This window comes from Cetorhinus maximus, chromosome 3 (assembly GCF_964194155.1).
Source record: "Cetorhinus maximus chromosome 3, sCetMax3.hap1.1, whole genome shotgun sequence".
NCBI classification, from domain to species: Eukaryota; Metazoa; Chordata; class Chondrichthyes; order Lamniformes; family Cetorhinidae; genus Cetorhinus; species Cetorhinus maximus.
In genome coordinates this window covers 125,020,545-125,039,112 of record NC_135881.1, presented here as the reverse complement: position 1 = coordinate 125,039,112, position 18,568 = coordinate 125,020,545, and the positions used below count along the sequence as shown (strand labels likewise).

The following is an 18,568-nucleotide window of genomic DNA, read 5'->3' as shown; positions in this document are numbered from 1 at the left end:
TTTATTTACTAGTCTCATCTGTTTACCTCAGTTGCCACCATCAGGGAAGATAGTTTCAGAAGTTAGATGGTCAGGTTAGAGACAGCAGTAAAGGCGGTTCTAGGGTTGGGTGGCAAGGTTTATTCAACAAGTTACATGGAGTAAGCCCAACTGGACAGTCTCCAATCATAAGTCTAGACGGGATGTCAATAGGCCATGCAACTCTGGGGGTGAAGAACAAAATCACAAATAAAGCAGAAACTGTTCATGTCAGACAACTTTCACATATAGTCCCTTTTCATTAAGCATCACCAGCAAAGAGCGGGCTCATTTTCCTTTCCTTAGCTTGAAGAGGCTGAGGCCAAGGCCTACCATAACAACTAACTGAGATAATATCATTCAGCCAAGACCAGTGATTGCAAATGTAAACTGTTTCATCTATAAAGTGCATTATTCAATAAAGCATAATGATCATGGGAGCCATAAAACTTTACAATTTTAGGAACTGCTCTTAAAATTTACAGTTTTCTGGCTTACAATTCTAGGTCTTATCTCTAAATTATCTTGATGGTCCTGGTTCTCATGTTCCATTCAATTTCCAATCCAGCACCAACCCAATAGTACATCCTCACTTAAATCTGTAGGCCAAACTACAAAATAAATCCTAACCTTGGATTGTATAGGAAGTGCATACAGGAGCTGACCAGACACCATAAAGCAGAGCAAGACTCACAGGGTGGGGATTGGTGCTCTGCTTAGAGTCAGTTTGGACTTTCATCCTTAACTTATACCCTGAAAATTAAAATCAATGTAAAGCTGCTTCAGCTTCAAAGCTACACAAATCTTGTGCCATGTCAAGGCATCATGAGATATTCCATGTGCCTCTCTGCCAGCTTGCCATCCAAATCACCAGTATTTTCCAACTAATTTCCTGACTGAATCAGAGTTCAAAGCAATTTCAACTTTTCACTTGTTAAATAATCCATTAGATGATTTGAAGACTCACTTTAATTATGGATTTAATGGATTATTCATTATGGATTTTATTATTATAGAAAGCAATTATGTAGCTGCTCAAATAGTCAACATTAAATAGTATCAGGATAATAGAAAGTGCAACAGGTTCGAGGATCAAACATATAACATGATGCTCAACGGAAAAATACTTTTTCCTAAGAAGCATATGTTCAATGAAATGTAAGTTCTACTTATCCAAGGCAATCAGTTTAATTGTTATAGAATAAACTATTATGTTAAATACTTACTAATCAGTACCTCTGCAATATCTCTTACCTGCAGGGGCAAAGGAGTTTCTTTGTAGCTGGGCAAGATCTTAAATGTGATGCCACCACTGCAATCCTTTAATATTTCTTGCAGTACTTTTGGGTCAGACCCGACTTCTCTGCCATTTACTTCTTTAATGATATCACCTGCATGGAGAAGACCTTGCCGGTCAATCATACCACCGTGGAGGATCCTTGCAATTACCAGTTCATTATTCTCCACCCTAAAGGTAACACCCTACAAAAAAAAGATAACTGAAGCTTATTTGATGTTGATGCTTCCTCAGCAAAATCAGAAGAAAAGCAACCACTTAGGCAATTGGAGTTAAGTGTGAAAATCGGTTGCAAAATTCATCCCGGCAAATGAGAAAACAGTAAACATTTCCCTTTCCACTACTGCCTCATGGTAGTCATATCATACTTTTTGGCACTCTCCATATAACAGGATAAGACTGACTTTTCTTTCTGTACAAAGATAAAAATAATTATGTTATAAAATATACTCATAATACAATATAATGGCAGCTGAGACTTTACTTTAGAACAGTTGCCTTCACAAATGTGACGCTTAATCTCTACTTAATTTTTTTAGTCTGCCTGCCAACCATATCAGAAGGGAGGCAACTGGTATAGCACTTTGGGAATTAAAAGCATCTTCTACGCATTTAATCACCACAGAACAGACTAAATACCACACAGCATAGCAGGAGGCCATTCAGCCTGTCGTGTCCGCGCCAGCTCTCTACAAGAGTAACTTAACTAATCCCACTTCCCTGCCCCTTTCCCATAGCTCTGAAAATTTCTCTCAATCAATTCTCTTTTGAGGATCATGATTGAATCTGCCTTCATTACACACTCAAACAGTGCACTCAAATCCTAACCACTCAATGCAAAAATAGTTTCCCTTATGTCACCACTGGTTCTTTTGATAATAACCTTGAAATCGATATCCTCTGGTTCCTGATCCCTGTCAATAGAAGGAATTTTTACTGATCCAATCTGTCTAGACCCCTCCGATTTTGAACACTTCTATTAAATCTCCTCTCAACCATTTTTTTCTCTTTAGAAACAACAACCCCCGCTTCTACAATCTACCAACATAACTGAAGTCCCTCATCCTTGGAATCATTCTCGTAAATCTTTTCTGCATCCTCTCTAATGCTTTCACATCCTTCCTAAGGTTTGATGCCCAGAATTGGACACAATACTCTGGCTAAGGTCAAGCCAGAGGTTTAGAAAGGTTCATCATAATTTCCTTGCTTTTGTTCTCTATGCCTCTATTTATATTTATTTACATCCAGGATCCCATATGCCTTTTTAACCACTTTCTCAATCTGCCTGGTCACTTTCAACAATTTGAGCACATTTACCTGCACTTCATTTAGAATTGTATCTTTTATTTTGCATTGCCTCTCTTTGTTCTTCTGCCCTAAAGGTATCACTTCACACCTCTCTGCATTAAATTTCATCTGCCAGGTGTCCACACATTCCACTAACTTATGTCCTCCTTGCACTATTTTCCTCATAGTTCACAATGCTTCCAAAGTTTTGTCCTCTGCGAATTTTGAAATTATTTCTCTTCTATTTTCAATATTCAGAAAGAGAAAAGGGAGGATTCCTTCCCCTTCCACAAAACAATTCATGACTAGTCTCTATATCAATTTTATGAAGCCAACATGTTCCTAGCTATTCTCACCTGAAGCTATCACAGTACGTTCACTTGTGCCAAACAAAATGAAGGGTACACATTGGTCCAAAAACTTATAAGTTAGAGGAGTACTTCTGTATGGAATTGTCATCTCTATTATACTTATAGCTGAAGTGACCATATCAATAAATAGTGAAAGCCACATAGAGAAAAGTGAACCGAACTATGATCCTCTGCCTGTGTTGAATTAGCTGATCTTGGCTGGAACAGTGGTAGGGACACTATAATTGGCTTCTGCATCTATGTTATAGAGGGCAAAATCAACAATAGTTTCTGATTATGCAACAAGCTCGGCTGGAAACATGCAGGTGATTGATTGATCATCACAGACATGCCGAGACAAATAGCAAGATCGCCATGTAGTTTGGTTTCACATGACAAAAAGGCAACTTGGCATGAGGTATCACACAATTACTGGCACCTGCAGAGCTAGAACCCAGCAAGATATTAGGAGAGGAAAAGAGAAAACTGGTAGAAAAAGGAAACAAAAAAATCTTGCATTCACCTTTAAAGTTTTTTTTTTCTTTTATGTCAGTATTCTAAGCTCATCCAGCCCTGGTTCAGACTGCAACCTCTCAAGCCTGTGCCTAAATGCTAAACTAGTTCAGACCCATGAGTACTCAGGAATGGGGAGTTGCCCAGGTAGCAGTTCTAGGATTAGTGTGATCTAAAGTGGCTTGATGATTGCAGGAACTCTGCAACACTACAAACAGAAGAATCCAATTTATAAATAAGCAAATACCCATGATGAGTCCATCACCAACTCTGAAATAAAAACTAAATGCTTACCAAAGGCTCCATGGCCTTCTTTTGAATTCCAATCATGCGAACAGCATCTCCTGATGCTGTCTGGTTGCTCAAGATTTCATTTAGCAGACTGGGGCTGGAGGGTGGTGTTTCATAACACTTCGATGCAACCAAATCATGGGCTTCCAAAAGTGACTGCAAACATGAAGGAAAAAACATTATTTCCTAAATACTGATGCAGAATCTATTTAACAAAGTGATCCCCAATTTCAGTGGAAATGTTCTACTTCATTGTAATCACACCATAAACCTCAGGCCCTCATTAATTAATATAACACATTCCTAACACTGACCACTCATATACTGTGTTAATTATATATCTGCCTCTGCTTCCCAATATTCTTAGTAGTTCCGTCCCACATTACAGTTGTTTTGAATCCATGGCATGCAGTCTGCCTACTACTGCTCCAAAATACTGCTTATTAACTAACAAGTGGTGCCACTTTGTAAAGCAAAACTGTTTTTTCCAGATTTTCCCTCATTTAAATTATTACTGCCTCATTCAGTATAAGTGACATTGACATTTGTTTGAAGACAGACACACTGGGACACTTTTGATGGTTAAAGATGGTCATGATTTAGACAAGGTGGGAATGGAGGGGTAGGGAGGGAAAGTGGCAACATGGTTGCAGTTAGGGCAACCCTTTGTTAACCAGCAATTCCCAATTTAATACTGAATGCATGGGGTTGATTTTGTCATTTGGGCAATCAAATGGTAGAACATGCTGGCCTGTTGCCTGTAACTGCAGCAGAGGCAGCCACAATATTCAGGCACCAAGGTCCTAGGGTCATGATGATTTGCATGTTGAAATGGATATACTACCTAAAAGATAGGCCAAATTCAAAACATTGGCAGAGGTGCACCAGGGTTAATGGGGCAGTAAAGATAGAGCCCCAATGAGGTGACCAGCCCCTTAATGTCTAGTGAAATAAGTAAAACCGATTTCCGCACATTGGTAGATTCCAAGGATGTTTTTTTTTTGTAAGGTGACGATCCGAATTCTCACTATTCTGGGTCACTCTCCCTAACCTCCCCCTTTTTCTTCCGCCTGCTGCCACCACCCCCATCTCACATAACTTTCATAAAATAAACATGGGGTCATGGGCTCCACGGTGGTAATGAGGATGAAATGCAAAATTGACAGTTTGATGGGTTACAAAGTTAACCTGATTGAGTAGATGCCATTAAGTTAAAAAGGTCACAGATGGCTGCAGTGGGCCTTATAACAATGATTTGCATTTATATAAAGTTTGAAGGTAGAAAGCATTCACAAATGCTTCACACAGGAGTAAATCATTTGAATTTCCAAATAGCCTTCACCAAGATACTAGACAGTAGATTCAAGACCAAGGTCAGAAAATGTGGAATCAGGGACAATTAGCAAAGTGAATACCAAGATGGCTAAAAAAATGAACAGAGAGTCAGGGTTAAAGGTATTTACACAGATTGGCATAAGCTAGGAAATGGTGTTCTACAAGGATCAATCCTGGAACCGCTGCTGTTCACTAATTAGACTCAGGAATCAGAAATACAATTTAAAATTTGGACTTAATATAATACATATATTAATACAAATACAGGAAGACGTGAATGAACTTGCAGAACAGGCGTGCAATTGGCAAATGATTTTCAATACAGGTAAGTGTGAGATGGTCCATTTTGGTAGGAGTAATGAGGCCACATACTTCTTGGAAAATAAAGTAGAGAAGCAGCGAGATTTGGGTACTCAATAAACAAACTACTAAAACAGCAACACGGGTTAATAAGGCCATTTAAAAAAAAAGGCAAACCAAGCACTGGGGTTCATTTCTAAACGGACAGAATTGAAAAGCAGAGAAGTTTAAGTTAAACTTGCATGTAACCTTGATTAGACTATCCTTGGGGTACGGTGAAGAATTTTGGTCTTGTTATATAAAGGATTAGTTTCTTCTTATGTAGTCCTGTGGGATAGAGGGTGTCTTGCTTCCACTCTGGTTTGATCAATTATGAGCTGGCTGCTAAGTCCAACGTACAATCTGCAGACTCTGCCACATGTGGGACAAGTGGTGCTTGAAGAGTTGTGTAGATGGGTTGTTTTTTTAGCTTTCCCTCTGACACCTTGACTTTGCCTCAGCAAGTTCCTGATGAAGCCTTTCAATGTATTTGATGCCTCACAGATGAGCCTTCTCCATTTTGATCAGTCACAAGCCAGGGACCCCCAATAGTCGACAGGGCTGTTTGACCTCTTGAGGGATGCTTTGAGGACATCCCTAAAGCATTACTGCTGTCCTCCTGGGAGACTCCTGCCACAACCAAGTTCTAGGCAGAGCAATCACTTCAGGAGTCTGGTGTCAGCCATATGGAAATCTGGACAACCTACAGCAGGTGCCTCAAAGCACTGGAAAAGTACCACCAGCGGTGCCTTCACAAGATCTTCCAAATCTAGTGGCAAGAAAGGCAGCCCAACAGCCACGTCCTCTCCCAAGCAATCTATTGTTACAGTACAAAAGCACTAATCACTCAAAGCCAGCTCCACTGGGCAAGACATATAGTTCATGTTAATTGTGAATCCTTAAGGAGTATCCTCCTTAAATTTGGCTGCCCTCTGAAATTTATCAGCATCCTCCGCCTACTCCATGATGACATACAAGCCATAATGCTCACCAACGAAACCACCACAAACCCTATCTCAGTGAAGACTGGGGTCAAACAAGGCTGTGTCATTGCACTGACTCTCCTTCTCCATTTGTCATTGTAATGCTGCACCTCACCTCCTGCTAATATGCAGGTGTGGAGATAATCTACAGAACAGATGGGAAACTGTTCAATCTATGCCACCTTCGATCAAGAACCAAAACCACACCAACCTCAGTCACAGAGCTTCAGTATGCAAATGACGTTTGTGTGCGTGCTCACTCAAAAACTGAGCTCCAGGTCATTGTCGATTCCTTCTCCAAAGCATATGAGAAAGTGGGTCTTTCACGAAACACTTTGAAGACTAAAGTCCTCTTCCAACCAGCTCCCACATTACTACACCTCTCCCCACTGATTAAGACCAATGGCGAGATCCTGCAAAATGTGGACCATCTTGGGAGCCTCCTCTCAATGAAGGCGGACATAGACGATGCAATTCCTCAGCGCCTCCAACGTGCCAGCTCAGCCTTCGGCCAATTAAGAAATAGAGTATTTGAGGACTAAGATCTCAAACCCTAAAAGGTGGTCATGGTTTACCAGGCAGCAGTGAGCCCCGTGCTCCTATAAGAAGAATACATTGATGGGGTCAGGTCAAAAGGATGGGAGGAGACTCATGTTAAGTAGAAACACTGAATTGGATCTGTTGGGCCAAGTGGCCTATCTTTGTGCTGTAAATTACTATGTAATATTATGACTGTAATCAGACAAAAATGGGTGTCAAGCCAAAGGAGAAAGTATTATGAAGGGTGACCAAAACCTTAGTCAAAGAGATAGGTTTTAAGGAAGGCCTTAAATGGAAGAGGAGGAGGAGGTAGAAAGGTGATCTAGATGGCACAAAGAGCCGATGGTAAGGCAAAAGGGAAGCACCAAAAGTCAGAATCAGTGGAACAGTATGGAAGATGGTGGATTAAGAGGCTGGAATTATAAATTACATTTTTGCTGTTCCCACATACAGAAGTCATATTAAAGCAATCAATGAAAAAGAAGCACGTACAACCTAAAACTGTACTCTCCCTTCTAAAACGAAAACAGAAAACCAAAGAACTAATCAGCAGATCTGGCAGGATCTGTGGAGAGCGAAACAGAGTTAACGTTTCAAATCATCAGACCCTCCATTCTAACCCCTCTCTGCAAGCAGCAACTACACTCTTGGCTTCTCCACTCAAATCATAACACAAGGCTAAACAGGTTTAAAGCAGAATTTAAAAAACACACCCACCACCTGGGCCCCAGTCCTATTGTAATTTAAATGTTAACACACAGAAAATTTCTGAAGTTAAGAAGCATTTTGCGAGTTGTTATCTAGCTCTTGCCAGAAACAGTGAAACACAACCAAGAACAATTAAAATGCAGCAGACCCAATGAAAGGTTAAGATATCAAACTGCAAAAGGAAACAAGTCTTTACATGTATAAAGGAACATGTGTTATTTTATTAAACTGTGTTCAATACCAAGCACGGTTTTATCAATCCTCACTTCACGGACAGAACCAATAAATCAATGTATGTTGAAAGGCAAAGACAACTAAGGGGTAGATTGTACAAAGTCATGTTCCCAACTTAAAATATTGCCTGCCAGGTGTTCACATCAGGAATCCATGTATATGTGCCATGACTTTTCATCCAGTAACTTCCATGCTTGTAAAATTGTGGGGTGATTCCTCTCTAAAGTCCAAACATAGACCAGTGTGCTCTCAAGTCATGTGTATAATGAGAATATTTGCTACCTGCCTGATGCCTTTGAAAATGATAAAGAAATACATGAGACCAAGGCTAAAAGCGTCAGTTTTAGAAGCATAAAAAAAATGTTCAGATCAAGACAATTTTGCAGCCCATGCTCCAGCTCAAATAGAAGCTCGTTTGGTGTATGGCGGTGGTGGGAGAAGGGGTGGGGGTTGGGGGGCAATTCCTTTGTGCTTCATCTACCATGAATTAACAGTGAGATCTTAAGACAAATCAGAAAACCAACAGCCTCAAACTTACCAATAATGTGTTATATTTGGATCATATTCAAAATTCTCAATTAGATCATAATTAGATCTCAATCAGACAAAATATATTTTTAAAAATTAATTTTGAGAGAAGTAGGAGAACATGAGGAAGTTTTTTTAATCTAAAACTCAATCCAGTTTAACATTTCCAACTCCAGAGTATAATGGATGATGCACACCAGCCGTTACCATATTTCTAATACCATCTGTTTTTAATGTTTATTGTCTAATAGAAATGAAATGGAAAACAGATCATATCCCAATGCAAAAGCATTAATTGAAAACAGGGAAGTCAGACCCTTAAACCATCACTATTAGCTGCTTAACTCAATTTTCATCAGAAAACCCCAAAAGAATTATAGCCATTAGAAAATTACTCTAAATGGACAGTACTCGCTCAACGTCGCCGTAATTTATTTGGCAGAATTTCAGAAATGCACACCATCCACACTACAACAGCAATTCAAATACAAAAGATTTAAGCTGCAATTTGTTTCGGCCATATGTCGAAAACAAGACACTTGGCACAGCTACAGCGACAAGGACACTAGGTCCATCTCCAAAATTCAAAACTGTATGCGCCAGATAAAATATGCAATCTTGGCAATGGACTCACTCTCACATCATCATTGTAAGAATAAAATCTAACAGAAATCACTAACTCTGCTCAGAGTACCTTAAAATATTAAATGTTAGATGAGAACAAAAACTAGGTTACAGCTTTAAATAAAACTGGTTTATTAAGCTTTCCTGGCACAGTAGCAGTCACAGTAGAGGATTATAAAGATTACGCTGCTAAAATCTTTTACACAGATGTCTCATCAATAGAGGTTTTACATTGGAAGAAGTGATAATAAACAAAACAGGTTCATGAAAATTTAGTGGAAATCCCTTGTTTAAGCAGCTTTGGTAAATAAAAATAGTTAAATGCTTAATATCAAAATAAAAACTTCCTAAATTTCAAAACACCAGGGGTTTTTGAAGCTCCATAGCTAGATCTTTATGTATGTAGGATTTAATGAAGTTGCTGGCTCCTCAGTAGATCATAGGACTTTAAAATTAAACTGGCTATTTGGAAAATGACATCACAAGTCTGACTGTAAAACCCACAGCAAGTTTGTTGGCCCACTTAAAAAGCAATATTTATATTATTTAAAATTTATCACAATTCAAAATTTCAGATATTTTGCAACATTAGCCAAATATCCATTGTGTAAACAATACATTAGTGATGTATCTTTAGAGAGGCATTTCTGGCGAATTCCTGCTTCTATCAATGTCAGTGCTTCATGACTACCCTTAAACATGAGTTAACTCAAAGACTAGATCTGATTGTTATAGAGAAGTTATGCTGTTGAGACACTTTATTCTAGGAGTTAACAGTGCTCAATAAAGTTAATAAGCCTCAAATTAATTTAGGAACACTTCAAATTTGTGCAATTTTTTAAGAAATAAATTCCTCTCAAATTCCTTTTGTGAATCTGGACAAAAGGTTTACCTTCACTGAGTCCTCTTGCAAGAGGAACAATGTAGCTGCTCAATGTGTCATCTTAAAATTGTACCTCAGGGCATCCGAAAGATGTTGTAAAAAAACAGAAAATTCTGCAGTCATTCAATGACCTTTTCTCGAACCCAGTTTGGTCTAATGGTTAGGAGAATATGCTGTAAGCGAAAGACATGTTCGCTTCTGAATTTGGTTTGTGTGGATGTTTACCAATGATAAAACCAATTACACATTGAGGAATTATTTAGACCAAAGTATCAAAACGAACGTTTCTCCTTCCCAACTATTTTTAGCTATTGAGAATATTATTCTTATAGAGAAGATATAAGACGACAGAGAGAGGTATTTCAATTCAGTAATCCAAGACAGAACCAACCCCGTGAGCTGGTCAAAAATAAAAACAGAAAATGCTGGAAAAACTCAGAAGGTCTGGCAGCATCTGTGGAGAGAGAGAGACAGAGTTAACATTTCAAGTAACGTTTCTGTATGATTCTTTGAGTTAGCATCTTTCCTTAAGTTACCAATTACAAGTCCCCCTTCATTTCAACATTTGTTAGCATTCATTGACAAAGTTATTATTGGTCTACCTTGTTTATCTCAGAAACCCAAAGGAAAAGCTGTACAACTGCAGCCTGTACCTGAAAGTGTGGCTCCTTCAGAATTTTGGCCAACTCTGTGGCAGTGTCATTATGATCGACTATGCAGCTGATGTCTTCAAGAATTTGCTTCACAAGGTCCACGTTATTCTCTCTCACAGCTTCCAGTTTGGTTTCTTCAAGTCGCTCATGAGCCTGTAGCAGGCAAACACAGTAACACATGCAATTTCTCACAGCACATTAACCTACAGGGTATAGGTACAGCAGCAGTAATCGTACAGAAAGTACAAGCAGACAAAGGATCTCACTTGACCACAAGAACAAAACTCATCAGAATTGCTCTGGAGACAATTTTTAGATAAGCAATAGGTAAAACTTGAAATATTTAATGAACCTCAAGCCACAGAACTAATCAAAATCTATCAGGCTATTTTACATTAAAAAATCCATCTTTACAGTTATTCAGTATCACTGATTCAATAGAATTATATACTAGTAAAAACAGGCAAATTAAACATGAGAAGTTTCTGCTAAAATATATACTGTATTCTGCCCAACATAGCTCTCTCATTACTTAAAGATAACTGATTAAACTTGAAACATCTGAATAGAAAGAAAGGCAATCAAGTTAATATAGCTGATAACTGAATGTACTATACCCATTCTTTTCTGCTCCCAAATTTTGTTAATGTTTGGAAGGAGAATATTTCCTACTTTGAATCTAGTTATAAAGAAAAAAAACACTCCCAGTTCCGGAACCACAAAGATCAAATGTAAAGTTCCCTATATACTGTTCCAACAATGGACTTTATTCTTAACCTCTTTTATAAGTTACATTAATCACAGTTTTAAGTCAGTTCTGAACAAATGACATTAAAAATGTGATGGGTGCTAGTTAAATGTTTTGAACTGAAGTCTTCATTATTTTTTCCTTCTAAGTTCCTCCCATTTCCCTCTCCATTTTTTTCACTATATGTCCAATGAGCAAAACATATGCATGTCTACACAATACCAAATTAATAAGGAAGAACATTTCCTATTCATTCCTGAGTCAAATGCCTGTGTTCACCTTATACTTCCACTCAAATAATGAGATGTTCTTGGAAATGTAATAAGTTTAGTTAATGCCAATAAGCATTGCACTCTGGACTAATTACTGTTCAAATCTTTCATTGTTAAAAATTGCAAAATTTTAGGTTATAACCAAAGGCAGATATGTGTGTTGAAAATTAAGCCAGCCTGTGGTGGGTTTGTACTTGTAACACATTTGCCATGAATGCTCATTAAGGTGAAACAGTTTTCAATAACATCCTACCCTCAAGACAAAGTCAATGGTGCACGAGAATCTTGTGGCATTCGGTTCACACTCATTTAAAGGTGACATGCACTGTGAGCTTCGTGCAGTTGTGATTTTCCTTGTTTAACTCTAAGGCACGTAGGAGAAAAGTAGAATGGGCTCTCGCATGGAGGCTCGGGACCGGCAAGGGTGATTCAGTGGTGAGGGGGTTTTTGGAGTGGGGTTGAGGGCATGGAGGGGTGGATGAGGGATCCAGTGGAGGGCAGAGAATGGAATCAGGGCATGGATGCCCCCAACTCGATTCGTGCCAACAATGAGGCCCTCTGACTCAGCCAGTAAATAATGATGATGCACACATGAATAAAGTGAAAGCAATGTACTGTGAAATATTTGCAAGTGAAATTTAATTTTGAACAACACCTACACCACCTGTTTGCTCTCAGTAAGTCTTATGTTAATGGCAATGCAGTTAGGCAGGAAATTGGCCGTGATGCAGAGCCTCTATGTTTGACCAGGGAGGTCAATAGGCTGCCTGTAGATGCAGCATTGACAACTGACGGCAGTTTTCACCTATGTAAAGCACCCCCTGCTGCCAAATCAAATGTGTTTTGCATGTAGGCCAATGGCGCTTGGAATTATAATTTTTCAGAAAAGGGCAAAAAGAGGGAAAGCGGAAGTGGCACTCAGTTCCGATAATGACATCAGGAATGACAGCTGTTGACAAAATCTCAGCCACTGTGTAGTAAGGAAGATTACCATCATCCAATTGCCACAGACCATATAACTTGTATTTTAACAGTGCCTTTAATGGAGTAAAACATCCCACGGTGCAAAAACCTTTGGAGAAAAGCCTAGCTTGATTGGTTTGGGAAACCACATGCTTATCACATGTTAAATACCCTCATGAAATTGCAGGTAGACAGCACTGAACATGGTTTCACACCAGGATGCGGAGAAACATAGAAATATACAAACTAGGAGCAGGAGGGCATTCGGCCCTTCGAGCCTGCTCTGCCATTCATTATGATCATGGCTGATCATCCAACTCAATAGTCTACTCCCACTTTCTCCCCATATCCTTTAACCCCTTTTGCCCCAAGAGCTATATCTAACTCCTTCTTGAAAACATACAATGTTATGGCCTCAACTACTTTCTGTGGTAACGAATTCCACAGGCTCACCGCTCTTTGGGTGAAGAAATTTCTCCTCATCTCAGTCCTAAATGGTCTACCCCATATCCTCAGGCTGTGATCCCTGGTTCTGGACTCCCCCACCATCAAGAACATCCTTCCTGCATCTACCCTGTTTAGTCCTGTTAGAATTTTATAGGTTTCTATGAGATCCCCCCTCATTCTTCTGAACTCCAGCGAATATAATCCTAACCGACTTAATCTCTCCTCATAGGTCAGTCCCGCCATCCCAGGAATCAGTCTGGTAAACTTTTGCTGTGCTCCCTCAATAGCAAGAACATCCTTCCTCAGATAAGGAGACCAAAACTGCACACAATATTCCAGGCGTGGTCTCACCAAGGCCCTGTACAATTGCAGCAAGACATCCCTGTTCCTGTACTAGAATCCTCTGGCTATGAAGGCCAACATACCATTTGCCTTCTTTACCGCCTGCTGCACCTGCATGCTTACCTTCAGCGACTGGTGTACGAAAACTCCCAGGTCTCGTTGCACATTCCCCTCTCAATTTATAGCCATTCAGATAATGTCTTCCTGTTTTTGCCACCAAAGTGGATAACCTCACATTTATCCACATTATACTGCATCTGCCATGCATTTGCCCACTCACTCAGCTTGTCCAAATCACACAGAGTCTCTGCATCCTCCTCACATCTCACCCTCTCACCTAGCTTTGTGTCATCTGCAAATTTGGAGATATTACATTTAATTCCCTCATCTAAATCATTAATATATATTGTGAATAACTGGGGTCCCAGCGCCGATCCCTGCGGTACCCCACTAGTCACCGTCTGCCATTCGGAAAAAGACCCGTTTATTCCTACTCTTTGTTTCCTGTCTGACAACCAGTTTTCTATCCATCTTAATACACTACCCCCAATCCCATGTGCTTTAATTTTACACGCCAATTTCTTATGTGGGACTTTGTCGAAAGCCTTCTAAAAGTCCAAATAAACCACATTCACTGGCTCCCCCTCATCAACTCTACTAGTTACATCCTCGAAAAATTCCAATAAATTTGATAAGCATGATTTCCCTTTCCTAAATCCATGCTGACTCTGTCTGATTCTGCCACTGTTTTCCACGTGCTCAGCTATTAAGTCTTTTATAATGGACTCCAGAATTTTCCCCACTACCGATGTCAGGCTGACTGGTCTATAATTCCGTGTTTTCTCTCTACCTCCCTTTTTAAATAGTGGGGTTATATTAGCTACCCTCAAATCCGTAGGAACTGTTCCAGAGTCTATTGAATCTCGGAAGATGACCACCAATGCATCCACTATTTCTAGGGCCACTTCCTTAAGTACTCTGGGATGTAGATTATCAGGCCCTGGGGATTTATCAGCCTTCAATCCCATCAATTTCCCCAACACCATTTCCCTACTAATACTGATTTCTTTCAGTTCCTCCCTCTCACTAAACCCTATTGTCCCCAATATTTCTGGTATGTTATTTGTGTCTTCCTTTGTGAAGACAGAACCAAAGTATGTATTTAGTTGGTCAGCCATTTCTTTGTTTCCCATTATAAATTCCCCTGTTTCTGACTGTAAGGGACCTACATTTGTCTTCCCCAATCTTTTTCTCTTCACATACCTATAGAAACTTTTATAGAGTCAGTTTTTATGTTCCCTGCAAGCTTACTCTTGTACTCTATTTTCCCCTTCTTAATCAATCTCTTGGTTCTCCTTTGCTGAATTCTAAACTGCTCCCAATTCTCAGGCCTGTTACATTTTCTGGCCAATTTGTATGCCCCTTCCTTGCATCTAATAATATCTCTAATTTCCCTTGTAAGCCATGGTTTGGCCACCTTTCCTGTTTTACTTTTGCACCAGGCAAGAATAAACGATTGTTGCAGTTCACCCATGCGCTCTTTGAATGTTTGCCATTGCCTATCCACCGTCATCCCTTTAAGGATGTATATCAACTGAAGGTAGGTAATCTTTCTTTTTCATCAAACATTCTACATACACCAGGAAAGTCACAGAACTTTCTACCTGCTTCAGCTGTGCCCACCATCAAGGTGGCTGAGGCTGCTATGCTCAACTCATTTAAAAGGCACCTGGATCTGCATCTGAAGTGCAGTATACTGCAAGGCTACAAACCAGGTCTTGAAAGTGGGATTAGAACAAGTGGCTGTTTCTTTCCTCTCTTTTTAGCCTATGCATACACAATGGGCTGAATGGCCTCTTTCTGTACCGTAACCTCTCTATGGTTCTGATCTACATAGTCCTATTCCCCTAGTCCTTCCTTATACTCTCACATTATTCTCTTCAAATTTTTTAAAAGCTTTTTTGGATTTTTCTTCCACCTCTATTTCAGGTAGGACATTCTTTCTTTTAACAACCAAATTATGAAATCTAATGGATTACATGATGGTGTATTTTGTGCAGAAATTTTTCCCCAAGAGGTGCCTTTCTTTCCCCTTATAATTATCCCTGTTTTACAATAAAAGTGCAAGTGAGAGAATTGGAAATAGTTTTCTTACCACTGTACTTGTACTGTGGCTGCCACCCACTATATTTTGGGCTCAGGTACTGGACTTATAATTATGTTATCATTCACTCGGAAAAATTACAAAGCATTGCATAGAAATTAAGGCACAGAAACCAGCTACATGGCCCAATTGGTCTCCGCCGTTGTTTATGCTCCACATAAGCCTCCTTCCACCCCATTTCATCTAACCCCATCAGCATATTCTTCTATTCTTTTCTCCCTCATGTACTTAGTTAGCTTCCTCTTGAATACATCTATGCTATTCACCTCAACTGCCCAGAGTGTGGTTAGAATATGGTACTCACTACCATGTGGAGTAAAGAAATTTGTCTTAAATTCTTTATTAGATTTATTCGTGACCATCTTTTTATAGTTCCTAGTCTCAGACTCCCCAGAAGTGGAACATCTTCTCTACATCTACTGTATCAAACCCCTTCAAATTTTACACACCTTCATTAGGTCACCCTGCTTTTTTTTTAAATTAGAGAAGAGACCCTTTCTTGATGGTTATAACTTCTCAGTTCATCCTTGTGAATCTCTTTACATCATCTCCAATGCCTCCTCCAGAGGCGAGGCAAGAGAAGCAATGAGCACAATCTTGTTAGCTGGGGGAACAAATGGTGGAACTTGGTTGCATGCAGGAGCAGGAGACCGTATGCAGTATCAACAGTCTATAATACTATGCTAGAGGTGTATGTGTTACTCACATGGTAGCGCCAGACCAAATCAAGCTGGCTCAACTCTAATGTTGAACGCAATGTGCTTAAATAATAACAAATGCAACTTATGTTTGAACAGCCAGGATTTATATGCTAATGGTGTGCCCATCAGATCACCCATGGCATTCTCCACACAAAATGAGATAATACACTGACTTAGAATTGTAATGTTGTGCCATGTGCACACAATACCTCAGGGCCTCTGGTTCAAAATAAATTACAATCAAATTTTAGTATTAATACATTCTTTAAAAAATATGTTTTGAGGATCAAATTCCACAGGTTTGAAAAACATATATAAACAGCCTTGATCATATGTTTCTTCACCTGTATAATTATCGCTTACTCTAAAGCGAAAGGACCAGGATACACAAGATGATATGCAACATGTAGCACTTTGGAGGTAGGTATTATTGTATAATAATAATAATAGCAGAGAGGAAAAGTTTCAGGTGGTTCTGGGAAAAGCAGTATTGTGGGGGGGGGCAAACCTACCATCCAATAGCACTGGAGAAGTAAAATATAGGAGATGTAATCCATGCATGGAACCATGGTTATGCACATTTATAATTATTACATACATGTACCCATCTACAATTGGCAGAATTTCATCTGCACAGATCTATGCCAACAGATAAACAATATTAAACAAATTCCAGGTATTTTTCACTTACATTAAAGCAGTTGAAACAAATAATATTGCTACATTAATCTGGTGCTAGTGTTGTCTGATTTGAACAGCAGAAGTCATTGGTAAGCAATGTAATTATAAAAGAGCTAAAACGATTGTTACTTTTACGGTAAACTGATAAATAACCTGTCATTGCGGCATTCCAGTAAACATTTCAAGTTCTCCAAGGGCTATATACAAACAGTTTCAGACCCTCGGTACTTTGAAGCAATAGCTTCCCTCTTTTTTTTAAAAAAGATGAAGTTTTGCCAATCCTGTAGATTTTAAATGCAGCTTCCATATTCATAATTTGTTTCAGTATTAGATTGAACAACACAGATAATAGCTCTGTTAACCGCCATTGACACAAGGCTGTGCTTCAGACCTCGTTTCCTCCTCATCACAAACATTGCTTATTTTCATCCCAAACCTGACTACTCCAGCAGCCTCCTTTTTAGCCACCCTCTTTAAATCCAACTTGTCCAAAATCTTGGTACAAGTAACCTATCCACACTAAGTCTTATTCACCCATCACCTTGACTTTGCTGACCTGTATTAACTTCCTGTCTCCAACAAAGTGGCTGCTACTGAACTAACAATCCATCTTAGACCAATGATCTGTCATAATAGCTGACTGTGGTTGTGGACACCAGTATTAGATATTATAAGGTACTCTGTACTATATAGAGGGTTACCTGACCTGGCGATCGAAGGTCAAATAGCACATGTTGCAGCCTGTCTTGATAGAGTTCAGACACTGCGGGTATGTGTTCATGTTAGGAAAATGTGTTATCGATGAAGTTAGCTCAGCTACAATGTCGACGGCCTGTGTGCATCATTAAAAAAATGAACAAGAAACAAGGCGGTGTCAGAGGTAAACTAAATGTAACAATGGAGATTGTGAAACCACCAACAGAGCTCAGTTTGGAGGGCAATCTCACAGAAGGGGGAGGAGGTGGCTCCGAGAGTGATTCGAGCTGTACCCCACAACAATGGGCAGTGATAAAAAGAAAAAGACCCTCAGGTACAGGATTCCATCTTTCTTCATATGCAGGGGAAGAAGCTCTCGAAGTCTATAACACATTCACATTTGAAAGTGATGAGAAATTAAATGACTTGAAAGAAATAATGGAAAAATTCGAAGCTTACTACAACCCTAACAAAAATACCACGTATGAAAGATGCCGATTTTTTACGTGCATTCAAGGCAGTGACAACATTAGTCAGTACATTACTGAGTTAAGGAAACGAGCTCAATCGTGTGAAGTTGGAGAACTTGAAGAATCACTGATCGGAAATAGAATAATTGGCAGGATCGCAAATGACTCTCTGAGAGAATGGCTTTTGAGAGAAGTTGATCTCATGCTGGAGAAAGCAATAAATATCTGCAGAGCAGCAGAGACAACAAAATCCAGATTAAACAGATGATAGAAGATGATAAACTGTACATGGTCAAGCAGTTAGTTGCAGTTAATTGGAAATAGTCCTGGGAAAGAACAAATAGGCAGCCTGAAGGTAAAAAGAACAAAACTGCTATTAAAACATTTAAATGCAGCGGATGTGGAACAGGGCATTTACCACGTTGCTGTCCAGCCTATGGAAAGCAGTGTAAGAACTGTAATAAACTAAACCACTTTGCCAGGATGTGTAAATCAAAGAAA

At 39.4% G+C, this 18,568-nt stretch overlaps 1 protein-coding gene across 8 annotated transcripts in view; it reads right to left on the bottom strand.

Annotated features, from left to right (window-relative positions):
- LOC144678890 (protein PALS2-like) overlaps positions 1-18,568 on the bottom strand; it is a 141,311-nt gene that overhangs the window by 30,791 nt on the left and 91,952 nt on the right. For all 8 annotated transcript variants that reach the window (XM_078538916.1, XM_078538917.1, XM_078538918.1 and 5 more), the window contains 3 exons: positions 10,584-10,736; positions 3,760-3,912; positions 1,273-1,500 (listed from right to left, as the gene is read on the bottom strand). In XM_078538916.1, coding sequence (XP_078395042.1) covers positions 1,273-1,500; positions 3,760-3,912; positions 10,584-10,736 — 534 coding nt within the window. The remainder of the gene's footprint in view (positions 1-1,272; positions 1,501-3,759; positions 3,913-10,583; positions 10,737-18,568) is intronic.